Source organism: Tupaia chinensis, unplaced genomic scaffold, assembly GCF_000334495.1.
Source record: "Tupaia chinensis unplaced genomic scaffold, TupChi_1.0 Scaffold150192_1, whole genome shotgun sequence".
Lineage (NCBI taxonomy): Eukaryota > Metazoa > Chordata > Mammalia > Scandentia > Tupaiidae > Tupaia > Tupaia belangeri.
In genome coordinates, this window is record NW_006210031.1 from 117,096 (window position 1) to 131,508 (window position 14,413).

At 36.6% G+C, this 14,413-nt stretch overlaps 1 protein-coding gene across 1 annotated transcript in view; it reads right to left on the bottom strand.

Annotated features, from left to right (window-relative positions):
- TENM3 (teneurin transmembrane protein 3) overlaps positions 1 to 14,413 on the bottom strand; it is a 902,368-nt gene that overhangs the window by 63,804 nt on the left and 824,151 nt on the right. Inside the window, 3 exon segments of the mRNA XM_027769663.1 lie at positions 6,256 to 6,505; positions 11,224 to 11,367; positions 13,193 to 13,460. Of these exon segments, the coding sequence (XP_027625464.1) occupies positions 6,256 to 6,505; positions 11,224 to 11,367; positions 13,193 to 13,460 (662 nt within the window).

Genomic DNA, 14,413 nt, shown 5'->3' on the forward strand with positions numbered 1-14,413 from the left:
CCTAAATGAAAAGAGGGGTCAGTATTAAAGCACTGGAAGGATTAAAAAAAAAGCGAGTCTGGACATTTTTAGTTGACAGACTAGTGGCAAGGAAGCTGTGAATCCCGTATGTGACAGGACTGGGATTCCAGGTCACCTAATTTAAGCAGTTTCCTGATAGGGGGAGCTAGTCCTTGTTCTCCTGCTTACTGAAGTGTCCAAGCCCTGGAGAAGCCCCTGAGCTGGTACAAGCGGGTGGTGAGTTTTTACATCAGTCATCTGTCTGGTGTGAAAGCTGCAGCAGGAAGCTTGAGTGCAGGGATGGCCAAATGTACGATTTTGAGAACTCTGTTAGCATCAGAAGCACAACCACATTCTATGAGAATGTCTGAGATTTTGCCGTTCCAGAAACATCTGAAATAACATTGCGGTTCTGTCTAATAGCCAAACCAGAAGCTGAGATTGAGTGAAGAACTGCTGGTGCGCTGACTCATCCTGAATTGCCTAGATCACCACAATTATCAAGTCATTTTCTGCACAGTCTTATTCAATTAGACATAGATCCAGTGGTAAGTGCAGGTTGGATTCGCTCATTTATTTTGTCATAATTCAACCTTCCTAGACTAGAGAAATAGTCTCAAAGGACACGCCATAGAATAGACATTATTCACTTTCATCTTTTTAGTTTGAAATTGTGCCATAGCATTTGCAAGAGTATAATACATAGTATTTACGTATTTAGTTGGCCTTTGAACAATATGGGTTTGAACTGCATAGGCCCACTTAGATGCAGATTGTCTTCAATAAATACTGCACACGTATTTTCTCTAGCTTAATTTATTTTAAGAATACAGTCTGTAACACAGACAAAATATGTGTTAATCGATATTTATGTTATCGGTAAGCCTTCTGGTTAATAAACAGTAGACTACTAGCAGTTAAGTTTTGGGGGAGTCAAAAGTTACACTCAGATTTTCAACTGTACGTGTGAGGGTCTGTGCTCCTAAGTCCTGGGTTGTCCACAGGTCAGCTATAAAAGTAAAACTGCCTACTTTATGTCAGTTATCAGGAGACTACTACAAACAGGGACTTGGGGTGTGGTATCTCTGCACTGGCTTTGTTTTGCTGTAGGGCGCATGCACTCACCGGAGAGACAGTGAGAAATCACCCCCAGTCCGCAGGGGAGGATGGCCATGCCACAATCCCCTCTCTGCCATTCTCCTCTTGGGATTTCGGGCACACATGCGGACCTGGCCTGTTTTAATCCACCGAGTCTGGGATTTAAATCGTGGTCAACTATGTGGGAGTCCAGCAACGTGCCATTATGTCTTCTGCTGTCCCCCTGCTTTGTCTTAAAATATTAAGTCAATAAGGAATGCTGAATCAAGTTTTCATAGTTTTGGGTCTAAGCTGTAATTGACTCAAATTCTCAGACCTATGATTGAGGTTCCCTGGTCCTTTAATCGGGTTGTTGGAAAAGTCAATGAGTATTTTTTTTTTTAATTTTTCTTTTTTAAATAGTTATTTATTTAATTTTAATTGTTACTATTATTTTTTAATTTGACCAGAGAGAGAGACAGAGACAGAGAGAAAGGGAAAGTGAGAAAGCAAGCCACCAGGTCCAGGACTTGAACCGTGGTTAGCCATGTGGGAATCCAGCGCCTCCAACCACCTGCCAGCCCCAAGTCATGAGTATTTTTCTATGCAAAACTATGTCATGACTTTTCCGACAACTCGATAAATTTCACAAAGTTGATTTTTAGTCTGACATGTTTCATTGTCCCTTGGTTCGTATTAGTTAATTAAGCTTTTTTTTTTTTTGATATTTTTAAGAATTGGGACAGGGACAAGCTACACTTTACTACCTATTAAAGGGTTTGTTAGGAAACTAATACTATAAATATCATGGAGGGAAATGTTTAGCATATCTAAGAAAAACACACTTTCATAGCATTTTTTTTTTTGAGAGGTTTTTGCTATAGGGCGCGTGCGCTCGCCAGACAGACAGAGACATAGAGACAGAAAGCGAGAAATCACCCCCCAGGGGGGATGGTCACGCCGCAATCCCTTCTCCTCCATTCTCCTCTCGGGATCTTGGGCACACACGCACACGCGCCCGGCGTGAGATTTAAGCCACCGGGTCCGAGACGCGAACCGCGGTCGACTACGTGGGAGTCCAGCGACATAGCCATTACGCTAACTGCTGGTTCCCACTTTCATAGCATTTTTAGAAGCTTCCATTTATGTAAAAATTTAATATCATGATTGAGTACTATTTATATGTTTATTAGAGTAGAGCTAAGGACTCTTAATATGATATTCTGGCAGTACTTATTAATTTAATGTAGCAGAATACTCTGAATTTTAAAAATAATAAAGTTATACGCATTTATACTTCTTTCCTCCACTAGTCCAATTAATGAGACTATTTATAGTGAGGATTAAGAAGTGTGCATTTTTATAATTACTAACCACTGATACCATTCATTTTTATAGAGTTAGACACATTCCTCAATTTCTTTTTCTTCTCCTTCTTACCTGTTCCTAAGCCTCTCAATCTTTTTTTTAGATTTTTGCTTTAGGGCATGTGTACACACCAGAGAATAAGATTACCCCATTACAACCTCTTGTCCTTCATTCTCCTCTCGGATTTTGAGCAAGCACACACGCATGCATGCACATGAGCCTAATGTGTTTCCAAGGTGCTGGGTCCAGGAGTTGAACAATGGAGTTAGGCATGTGGGCTTCAGTGTCTTAATCACTATGCCACCTACTAGCCCTGCAGCTCAATACTTCTATGTCACATAGGACAGTGAGGATGAGGAGGAAGCCATGCAGGATCTCATTAACCAGTAAAAGGAATTTGGTTACAAGTGGGCAAATAAGAGGAAGCTACTGAAAAGAATTTTTATTCTATAAATGAAGACATTCCAATGAGATGAAATATGTTGATTTTTTTAACTCAAAAATTTTGTACATATTTTTCATCTTCCTCCTTATTTATTCAGCCTCTCTGTTCTCTGTCTTCCTTTATTGATTTCCTTCATTGCTAGCCATCCTGTTCTAGGTACCTAGTATCTCATGGTTATAGTGCAACTGTTTTCTACTTGCTCTTCAAATCATTTTGAACACCAAATTAATCTTCCAGAAAGACCATTTTAAAATTTATTTTCTTTATTCATGTTAGAGCACATGCATTAAAGAGAAGAGGAGGAGATGACCATTCTCCACAGGGTCTGGCCACACTAATCTTTCTCCAGTCCTCCAGTATGTATGCCCAGGATGTTTTAGGTCAACCAGGTTGGGAATCTGAACTGCTGCACCACAGAGTAAGTCAAAGGCCAGTTGGTGTATGCTGCTATCTTGTTCATGATCCTAAAACTCCCTGTTATTCTGTGGGATAGACAAGTAGAGCCCTAAGCAATCTGACCCTAACCTGCCTTTCTACCCATATCACTTGTTATTACTAATGTGAATCCATTGCTCCATTCAGGTGGATTTGATTACTCTCAGAAGGTTTTTCTCATGTCTTTTTGAATACCTTTATCTGCTATTTTTTTTCCCATGCCTGTCTGTCTTTCTTCTTGCTTTTCTATTTAAGACTTCATTTTTAGACCTAGCTCAAATATCAACATTTTAATCAAACGTTTCTTTATCACACTCTAATCTCCCTATAATCTCTTCCTTCAGAGAATTACTCATAGTAAAAGCCATGCATATTATTAAGTGTGAAAGACTGATGCTGGTAGTGTTATTTGGTTTATCACATATATAGGTTGCTTCTCCTATAAGATTGTGAGTGCTGAGAGCAATCTCTCTCTTACGTTATTATTTGTCAACATGTCTAGCACACGGCAAGTGATAAAGTAACACTGATTGATTTAAAACAAAGGCATATCAATATAAAACCCACAAACAGTGTATTTTACATGCATGACACATAAAGAAAATGTAGAAGTCCAAATGTAGTCAGGATAATGTACAGAGGAGAAAGGTGAAAAAGGATCATGAGAGAGGGATTACAATGAGTATCACTGTCAAACACAAATTAATATATAATGAGTCTATACTGTAAAGTAGTGCTAATAATTATGTAGCTTTAACCTCAGATATTTTTTTCCTCCAGAGAAAAATATTTTAGCTCTAAGTAATTTACCAAATGGTTGTTAAATAAGTCCAGCTTTTTGGACACTCTGGGAATCACCCCATAGATACTTAGGTACTTGGATATATCAAAACTGGCTGTGTAGTGATGTGAAAGAACACATCTTTTAGAGTGATTCAAGTCTCTGCTCTGGTTTCTTAGTTGTGTATCTTGGGGAAGATCTGGAAGATGTGCAATCTCTTGGAGCTTTAGTTCCCTCCTCTGTAACCTTGAAAGATTATTGTGTGGATCTGCAGTAACATATATAAAAAACCTGCCACTGTGCCTAGCAAGTATTGTTTTTCTGTGTTGCCTCAACATTTTCACATTTAGTTGGTGTATATTTTTCCTTTTTTTCTTCATACCTACCAAGAAAACAAGGTCTGAAATTTTTGGATATTCTACTGCAATTTCTAATTGTGAGGTTTTGCATGCTTTGTAGTTGGAAGATTTAGTGTTAATCTTAGCATGTGCTTGAGCTATGAGTTGAAAGTACAACATCAATAAGGGATATCAGAAAAGGTCATGGGCCTATGCCTGGTCACTCTGATATACAACAGCTGTATATCTTTCAGCAGAACCTTGGGTTTTATTTGCTAGTTGTCAGATTCTATGAGAAATTTCAATGGGTTATGTTGATTTATTCACCTAAAGCATCTCACATAAAATACTAATATAAAAACACTAATTTTTCAATGATAAAATTTCAGTAGATATCTTAATGACCAAACTCAGTCTAGCATGTCCAACCTGTCTCCTCTATAACAGGTTTACTTTAAAAAAAATAGTTTCTCCTTTTATTTTCTGTCTGAAGATTTTTTTTTTCAGTCAAAGCCTTTGTCTAACAAATAGAATATAAATTTGCTTCAACTAAATTCATTTTAGCTTTGAAGAAAGTCTTTTTCTCCATCAAAAAGGCAAAACTTCTTTGGTCTAGTAACTCTCTCAGCCTAGGAAAGTATAAAATATAGGTAGAGGTGCACGTATCAGACAGCTAATGAAGCATAAGCAATACTGGAACATGACTATCATTTTTTTTTTTTGGCCTAAGTAAAATATTTTTACAGCATTTTCCAAATTTAATAAGCTTTGGACCCAATGTAACATAATTTGTCCTTGTTATTGGTCAAACTACGCAGGCCTATGTAAACTTCCCTACTATGCTACAAATTATGTTTTATTCAAATTGTTTTATTCAATATGCCTTACGTGTCAGTAACTGAAGTTTACAAATCTCTTATATTCATACTTTTTGATGAAATTTTATGAACAAATTATTTCTCAATTATATTGCAAAGAATAATTTATAATACAAATAATCATTCAATATTAATTCTTTAGATAATTGTGATACTGAATTTTCTCTCTCATGATGAAATATGAGAAAACGATTTCAGAGGGTCACATTGAAATGTAAAAAGCACACTTGGAAATATACAATAACCTTTAAGTAAGATGCTTACCTATGTCTAAAATCTTTATTTCTTGGTGGAAGCAGTTAAAAGTGGGGAAAAAAAGCACAGTTAGAAAAAGATTCTAAAATGAGTTGAATACTGAGATTTTAATTATTTGTATGGAAAATTGCCATCTTAAGCAGAAATAGCAAGGGAAATAAATTTTATAGGCCAAGGTTTATCAAATACCTTAAAGAATAGGGTGACTTTGATAGACAAGGTGAAGCATTATTTACTATTGGCATTATATTACTGGCGTTAACTCAACTTGAAAAAAGCCTTAGCTTCTTTATTATTTTGTCTGGATATCATATTATTTTCCTATGATACCATAGGAAAATATTGTACTTTCATGACACCTATATGCCTTAATTTTAACCACTGTAAAATATAAGTGCAACAACTAGATCAAAATCTCTAAAGAGATTGTGAAATCTTAGTTCCATCCTTTTAGAGCAAAAAAATTCGCTTGAACTGCATTTTACATATTAGGTGATTTTGCACTTTTATACATTCATGGTATAAAATAAACATGTTCTGCTTCTAACTTTAACCAAGAACTGCCTTCTTTTTAGAGAGACTTGCAGGCAATGGGGAAGTACGTTACATAAATTAGTACATTTTTTTTTTAAAGACATATTTGCTTTGATGAAAATCCCAAATTAAATAAAGACATACCTTAGTTCTAAAACACTTGTTACATTTCCAGAAGGGAATATCCGCCGAACATAGTTGAAATCCCCCACATAGAGACTGCCATCAATCCCACAGGCTAATGCAACGGGGGCCAAGAGCTTATTACCGTCAGCTTGACCATTGCAACTCGGGCACGAGATACTGCGCCTTCGTCCATTGCCCATGATGCTGCTGACAACTGGAGGCTGTTGGGAGATAAACTGGTTTTCCCCATTTCCCTTGTACAGAATACCTAGGAGAAACAAAACACATTTTCCCTTCATGATTAAAGGTGAAAAGTAAACATTCACTACAGCTCTAACTACAGCTACGTGCCTTTTAGACTTGGATTACGAAACTTTTGAAGTTCTATAGAAAATAATTCAACGATCTAGTGTAAAATATTGTATGATGAAAGTGCTGTCTGCTATAAATTTAAAGAATAACTGGTGAAAGGAACAAAAGATTACCAAAAACTTAAAAACTCCAATTTTCAACCTCATTGCTTCTCAGTATTGGCTACCCCTTGGAACTGTCTGGGGAGCAATAAGAAATGCTGACGCCTGGCTCTCGCCCCTAGAGATGCTGTTTTAATTGGTCTAGGGTGCAGCTTTAGCGCTGCAATTTTTCAAAACTCTCCAGGTGATCTTAAATGTGCAACCAAGTTTGAGAACCATACCCCACATAAAGTTTGATTAGGCAAATTTATTCCCTACCAATCAACAGTGAAAACATATTAATCCAGATGATAACAATGTACACTAGGAATAATAAATTTCCTACTAATTTAACAAAATTAAAAAAAAAACTTTATGGAAGACAAAGTTAGAAAATATCTATTAAATTTCCTAAGCCATAATTACGATAGAGGCTTATTTTCAACTGTACTGTCAAAAAATATTCTTCCCGCTTATACTCTCATAAGAATGCATATACACGCAGTTCTCCAACATGTCAAACATGGCCAAACTGTCGTGGAAAGCGAATTTATTATTTAAAGTGAATTCTGTTTTAAGGCATGCAAGTGCCCATAGTTTTATGAGACAAAAGGACAATCTGTTCCTTGAGGTCCTCAATGAAAATCTGAGAAAAAGTCCAAATGAATATGAAATACTTTCATAGTTTGAAACTAGACTTAAACTGAGATTGTATTTTTATCCACTTAACATTATATATATATAGACCAATGGCTCCATTTTGGTCTGATGTACAGTGGATGACCAGCTGCTACTGTTCCATGCAAATTTTATGACATTTCTAGAGCTTTCTTATCTGTATAAGCCACCTGCTGCTCTGACTTTACAGCTTTTATCTATTGAATGTTCTATGTTTCAAAAGAGTTCTCAGAGCGAATGACTATGCCTAGCAGATACAGTGTTAAAAGAATAATTCCACGAAAGCATCAACAGGGAACTTGAGAAAGTGTTCTACCCCCCGACGTTGGGACCGTTTTAAAATGAAGAAGAGACCCAAAAATTATGTTCCCCTTATAGCTCAGCACATTTTAGGTGCATTCTGTGATTACTATGTAATGCCGTGCTATTTGAGTGATGCAATAATCATAGCAAATTTACATAAAGAAATCAGGAGAGATAAGTTCACTCAAATTTAAGGAAAAATAATCTAAATAAGGTTGGATCATAACAAGAGATGAAATACATTTTGTCTTGAATATTCACAGAACATATTAATGATACCTAAGATCCTTCTGTGATTACGTTATATGACAATTATGGAACCATAATTTCCTACAAGAGCCAGTTCCGTAATTTTCATCAGAGGAATGTTACGAGCCAGCCAACCGCTCCACCACCTCTGATTTATTCAGTCATTACTCTGAACGATTGGCCTTTCATGATTTTCCTCTATTATGACAGAATAGAAAGATGAACATTAGAATATTTATTTCCGTGTTTCAGGGTGCCTGCAAAAACACCTGTCACTGTCTCCATTTTTGCCTTCTCTTCTTCCTTAATATATTTCTATAGCTCATCCACCTTGTCATGATTACAAATGACTCTGTTTATTTGACTAGACACATGTCACTTCGGAAAGCCACTACTTGTCAAACTGTTCTTGGATAAAATTCAAAATCATAATCGGTTCACCCTCTGACTTAGGGTTACCTCACATTTTAAAATAAATTTTATAACACTTTTAAAAGGAATTTGGGGTGGCTTTTAACGTCGAGTCTGACATTGTAACAAAAACTAACCATATACTATTCTATGTTAGTATAGAATGTGTGTGTGTATAAGTATAAACATGTATGGTATGTGTGGTATAAATATCAATATACAAGTGTATATGTATAAATGTATACTTACATCATACACACAGAATACCAATATATCTGTATGTGTGTATGTATAAATATAATAAATACAATTATATCACACATGTAGAATATCTCGAAGTTTCCTAATCTATTAGGTATGACCCTGTGGGTTGGGTATCAGCAGTGGTGAATTACAGGGGTATGGGTTTCTTGGAGCTCTTTGCTGGTAACCTCCCTACTGGCTTATAATTTTTTGGGTAAAATCCTCTAACTAATTGGTAATAAATTTTACCCTATATTCACATCATAATTAAAATGCATCTACAGAGGTTTTCCTTGGTTTCATTTGTAAAGAACTTCTGAAGGAATACAGAAATATGTTCAAAGTGCAAAATATAATTTTAAATAATTTAATCAAGAGCAGCTCCTAGCCCATTCAGCATAGGGCTTTGCATTTTGAGAGCTTGTGATTAAGCCTGGGGTTACTAACATAACAGACTGAAACCACCACTGCTTCCGACACGGCTGATGATGCAAGAGCAGCCCCAGGATACCATATGGAGCATGCTCCGTGGTTGGGTGCCCTGCTCTTCCAATGTGAGTCTGCACCTGGCCCTGCTTGTCAGCCCTGCTCCCAGCCTTCTGGGGTGCACAGTGAACTACAACCTCACTGATGTCCAGGACGCAACAGGAAAGGAAGTAGAGCTTAGCTCTACAGGCAGAGAACTGTAATAGTCTACAGGGTTTCTCTGTTTTTTTTAGTTTTGTTTAGCTTTGTTTTTCCCCTCCTTACTACAGATTACGCAGTACTATCATCTCCTAGAGGTAAGACACCAGCATTTTCAAGCACTGGCCTGGAAACTACTTTAAATTGAGGCGGTCTGGAAGTTTAAAAATGCATCCTCTCCAACTGCCATATAAACATTTTAAAACAGATCTATAAGGGGACCAGCAGGTGGCATGGTGGCTAAAGCACTGGACACTCCCACATGGCTGACCACAGTTTGAGTCCTGGACCTGGTGGCATGCTTTCTCACTTTCTCTTTCTCTCACACTCTCTCTTTCTGTATCTGTGTGTCTAGTCAAATTAAAAATAAATGAAGGAATAAATAAAATAAAATCATTATTTAAATTTTATTTAAAAAGCAAATAAAAAAAGAGAAATCATTTAAAATAACTGTGTTTGTGTATGATAATGTCACTTACATGCGTTGCACGCAAAGCCTGGCGCAGGGCTGTGCTGATCAGCAAAGTGTTTACATCTGCAACGAATGGGCTGGGTGCCATTCAAGGGGACATACAGGTAAGCTCTGCATGGGCAGCCAGTCACTCGGCAAGGAAGACTGATGGGGCGCTGCTGGGGAATCGTTTCAAAGTCAGTTTTATGTTGTTTATATCTGGAAAAAAAAAAGAGGAAAAATATAAACATAATGCAGGTAGTGTCAAAAATTATGATTTATATTCTGCTAAATGCAAATATGATTCTTTTTTCATTTTATTCCTTATTGTTCTGTTGTTCTTGTAGTCAGGTAAAACTAAACTCCCCTAACTATAGTATTGCTGTCAGCTGTGTTGCTTTGGTCAGAAGAAACCTTCACTCTTAGATCTTTCTCTGGCTCTCTCTGGTCAAATTAAAATAAATGAATGAATAAATAAAATTAGATAAATAATTCTTTTTTTTTTTAAAGGCATGTACTGTGAACAAATACTAACCTGAAAAAGGGACCATTAGCCACAGTTAAACTTTTAATTGTATACTACATGATCAATGTAACATTTTGAACCTTCCACAAACCTCTATAAAGTCAAAAGCTAGGTTATTCTGTCAAGATTGTGAAACTTCCTTCTCTGGCTGTTTGTCAATAGAGAGTAGCAGCTCACCAGTATGATATATTTCAGGGTAGGAGCCTGAAGTAGCAAAGCACCTTTAAATGTTCTGAGATGCAGACAGCATGGAGGCAAAATGTTAGAAATAGTAGAGAATTTAATATAAATAATAATTTTTATGAGCTTAAGTTACCCCTATTTTGCAAGTAATTTATCTCTTTTGATCTGTGATAGCTGCAACATATTTCCTGAGGCATATTCTCTTATGCATCATATATTTTCAGGACTCCTACAAGTAATACTTTTGACTTCTGCTTTTTTCTCAGATAACTCCTTTTATTTGACTAATATTCACTAAGTCAAATAACAGTATATCAAACCCTACATGAGTGGGAGAATATGTAATTCAGTCTAAGCAGAGTAAAAAACAAAATTCTAGATACTCAGACTACCTAAAAAAATAAAAATCTATTAAAGACATTGTGGCACCATCACATGGCTCTTCACTATATTTTATTACTTCAAAAGAAGTCCCTTCTTTCCATTTTTGGTAAAACTTTCTCAAGTACTTTGGATCACACCTACCAGCTCACCGCAGAATTGTATATTCCTAGACAAGTCTGTGAAGATGTCCGCATAGAGACCTCTCGTTACAGCCCCACCGTCAGTCACACAAGTGGAAAACGAGTTTCGAGATAAATACATGCATATTTTAAAGTCTTTTGTAGTTCCCACTTTAGGCTTTTGTAATCTTTACAAATGTATGCATTTCGGCTACCAATTCTAATCCTGCAGCATACACAGGGTAGTAATATTACTATCGTCAATTTGAGGGTGAGCAGTATTAGCGGCGAACAAGATCTTACCGTTCTGAACATCCAGTACGTGATGTTTATCTAATGTCCAGCCTCCCATGTTGGAGGCGTCTAATTCATAGCCTTGCAGAATTGCAGTCCTCTTCTCCCACAGAGTCAAGTCCAAACATGACTCATATTCATACCCAACTGACACTGGAATCAAAACAAATCACAGTTCATCTTATCAATGACAGGCAGAATTGCCACGGATTGTACTCTTTTTTTTCACAGTTGTGCCCAGAGACTTTATTTCCACTTATTTATAAGCAGTTTATTCATTATATAAAAATATCAGCTCATATAAATGATTTAAGAAAAAAAAATCTCCAAATATAATTTTTTGACTTAGTAGAAAAATGAGTGCTTTTTTTTCCCCATACCACTCTTTCACAAGGGGTTCACAGAGCAAAATGAAGTCGATTGAGCAACCAATTTAATTAGATCAGGTCAGTCAGCCACGAGCAGTGAGTACAGGGAAAAACTAATGTTTGTGATCTGAATGATTAAAGTATGGTGTATGTGTGTATGTGTGTAAATATACATGCACACACATATACAAATATACACACACATGCATACATATATGTAAGGTTTAGTAGAACAAAAAGCCAGATTATGACATAATATTTATATGTTATTATCAGGAATGAGCAATAAAACTAGCACTAAATTAATATGAGTAAATCACAAACAAAAAATTCCATTTGCAAGGAAACATGAATCTTAACATTTAGGAAAAAAGTGAAGGGAGAAGTGACAACTATCTGAATGATTTGCATCTAGGCTAACTCTAATCTAAACTGCACATTAATTTCAGAATAGAATGTCTATTATATTTATAGGTAAAAATGAACAGATCAAAATGTTCCTTTGGTTTTGGCCGTTCTACACTTGGACTTGAAACTATACTTATCGATCTGTCTATAACTCAACACGTCAAATTTTAATTGTATTGTTTCGTCCTTCAGTGAAACAACTGGCTTTATGTTTTAAGACTGTCTTTCATCTGGACTTACTGGCCCTTGTAGTCCAAAGAGCTGAAAATAATTGTTGAGTACAAGTCTTGTCTGACACCCTGCTAAATATCATTATGAGTTGAAACTATAGTAGTGTTCCTGGGTTGTCGGAAAAGTCATGCTTTTTTTTTTTCAATGCAAAAATGTGTCATGATTTTTCTGACAACCTAATAGGTCAAGAAAACTTGAAAAAAAAGATAAGATAGGGAGATTAAGCTATAAAGGAAAAAAAAAGGAGACAATAAAAGGAACACAAGAAGAAGAAACAAGTCTTAAGAAAAGGCATGACACTGCAGTAGGATATGTAGCCCCAGTTAGGTGCTACTTTATAGGATGCGTAAAGTTAGTCTTGTGCTCATGGAAATGTGTGTGTCACATGTGTTTGCTAGGAGGGTATTTGGATTGATGAGGGTCTTTGGTGATTCAATAAAATGTGGGGGGAAAATGGTATAGAAAGCAAACATAGATAACAGAGACAGTGTGGGAGGAGAGTGGGAGATGGCAGAGGGTAAGAGATAGGGAACCAAGGATGGGGGGAAAAAAGCAAAACATACAGAAAACAAGAAATGGAAAATCATTTGCTAATAATAACATGTTTGTTGATGTGCTTGACTGAGACAATATATAGTGTACTCTGGATGGAAAATCTCATTTTGTATGCTGTAATGATGTACAGTGAATGAATGCAAATAAATAAATTGGAAAAAAAAAAAAAAGGAAAAGGCATGACAATCTGAAATCTCATTTGGAACATTCCTCTAAAATATTTCAGCCAGAAAATCCTATATTTTCTGGTCATAGGGAGTACATTCCTTTCCCCATGGTCTAAATCAGCCAAATTAAAACTTTCCTTGCACAATCTTAGCCTTCTATTTATTAATTTTATGAAAGTTATTAATTTGATGATCGTTCAGACTTCGAGACAATGTTTTCCGAGCAGGAAGAATACACATGGAGCTTACCAACAGCTTCAGATAGACCATAGACCTTCTGATTATACGCATCTGTTTTATCCCATATGAAAGTGTAGGCCAGGTTGGGGGAGGCGGGAAACCACTTTTGAAAGAGTCTTCCTACTACAGCTACCATAAGGTGAACCTTCATCAGGTTGAACGGGATGATGGACTGGGTCATGGTGATCTTGAGAACTGATTTATACCCTGCAGCTCTGGAACTCAAGTAGGAAAGTTTTAAATCTGTTCCTGGAATTGTGGTTTCCTCGTGGAGTACCTGGGTTTTGAATAAAACAGAGGCTTCAGACTATGACCATGTATAACGATTAGATAGAATACCTTTAGAAGAACCTTGTAGAGCAACTAAAATAAGATACCAAAGAGTCACTGTTGACAAACATGCATTTGAGCTATTATCTTACTCAATAATTTATAAAAAAACAAAAAATAAAACAAAAAAAACCCTCTGCTGCCAGCCCAATTTTTTCTTCCTAAAAGCCTCCTGTCATTTATTCTGAGTTAATCATACTGCCGTGCCACTGTCACACAGGAAACACCGTGACTGCTCTATCAGGCTGACACGCACTGACTTGTTAGTTGAGTAGTCACAGTGGATTCTCACTAACCCATCTTTCACCCCAGTCACCCTGGAGAATTAGAGCAGACAGTTGTAAGATGGTGAGCTCAAAACAGGAATGCAGTCTAGGGCAAAGATCTGGCCTCCGCCAGCTGGCTCATCGAGGGATTAAACCTATGCCTACAGCCTCATCAACTGACTGGTCAAAGCTAAACGGACAGGAATCATTAAAAAAAAAAAAAAGTCTGATTCATTTGGGTTACACTGCAACAAATTCCATATCCCTGTTGGGATACAATATTTCTACTGTGATCACAATAGCACATTTTTATAATTAAACACTGAGTTAGAACTTACCACTGATTTTTGATATGATGGTAAATGGAATAATATTTTAAAGCTGCATCAAGTTTTTCATAGTGAGCAGCTACTGTTATGAGACATTCAATATGTACTGTTTGATTTTAAACTAGACTGAGCTGCCCAAATAGCACAGCGGTTAAGTACTATGCACAGGGAGCCAGATCCCACACTACCAACTACAGTTCGAATCCTGACCCCAGCACCCCATGTGTGCAAGTGTGCCAGAAATCCTGATGGGATGGAAAAATAGAGAAGGGATTGTATAGTGACCACACTCCACTGCGGTTGCT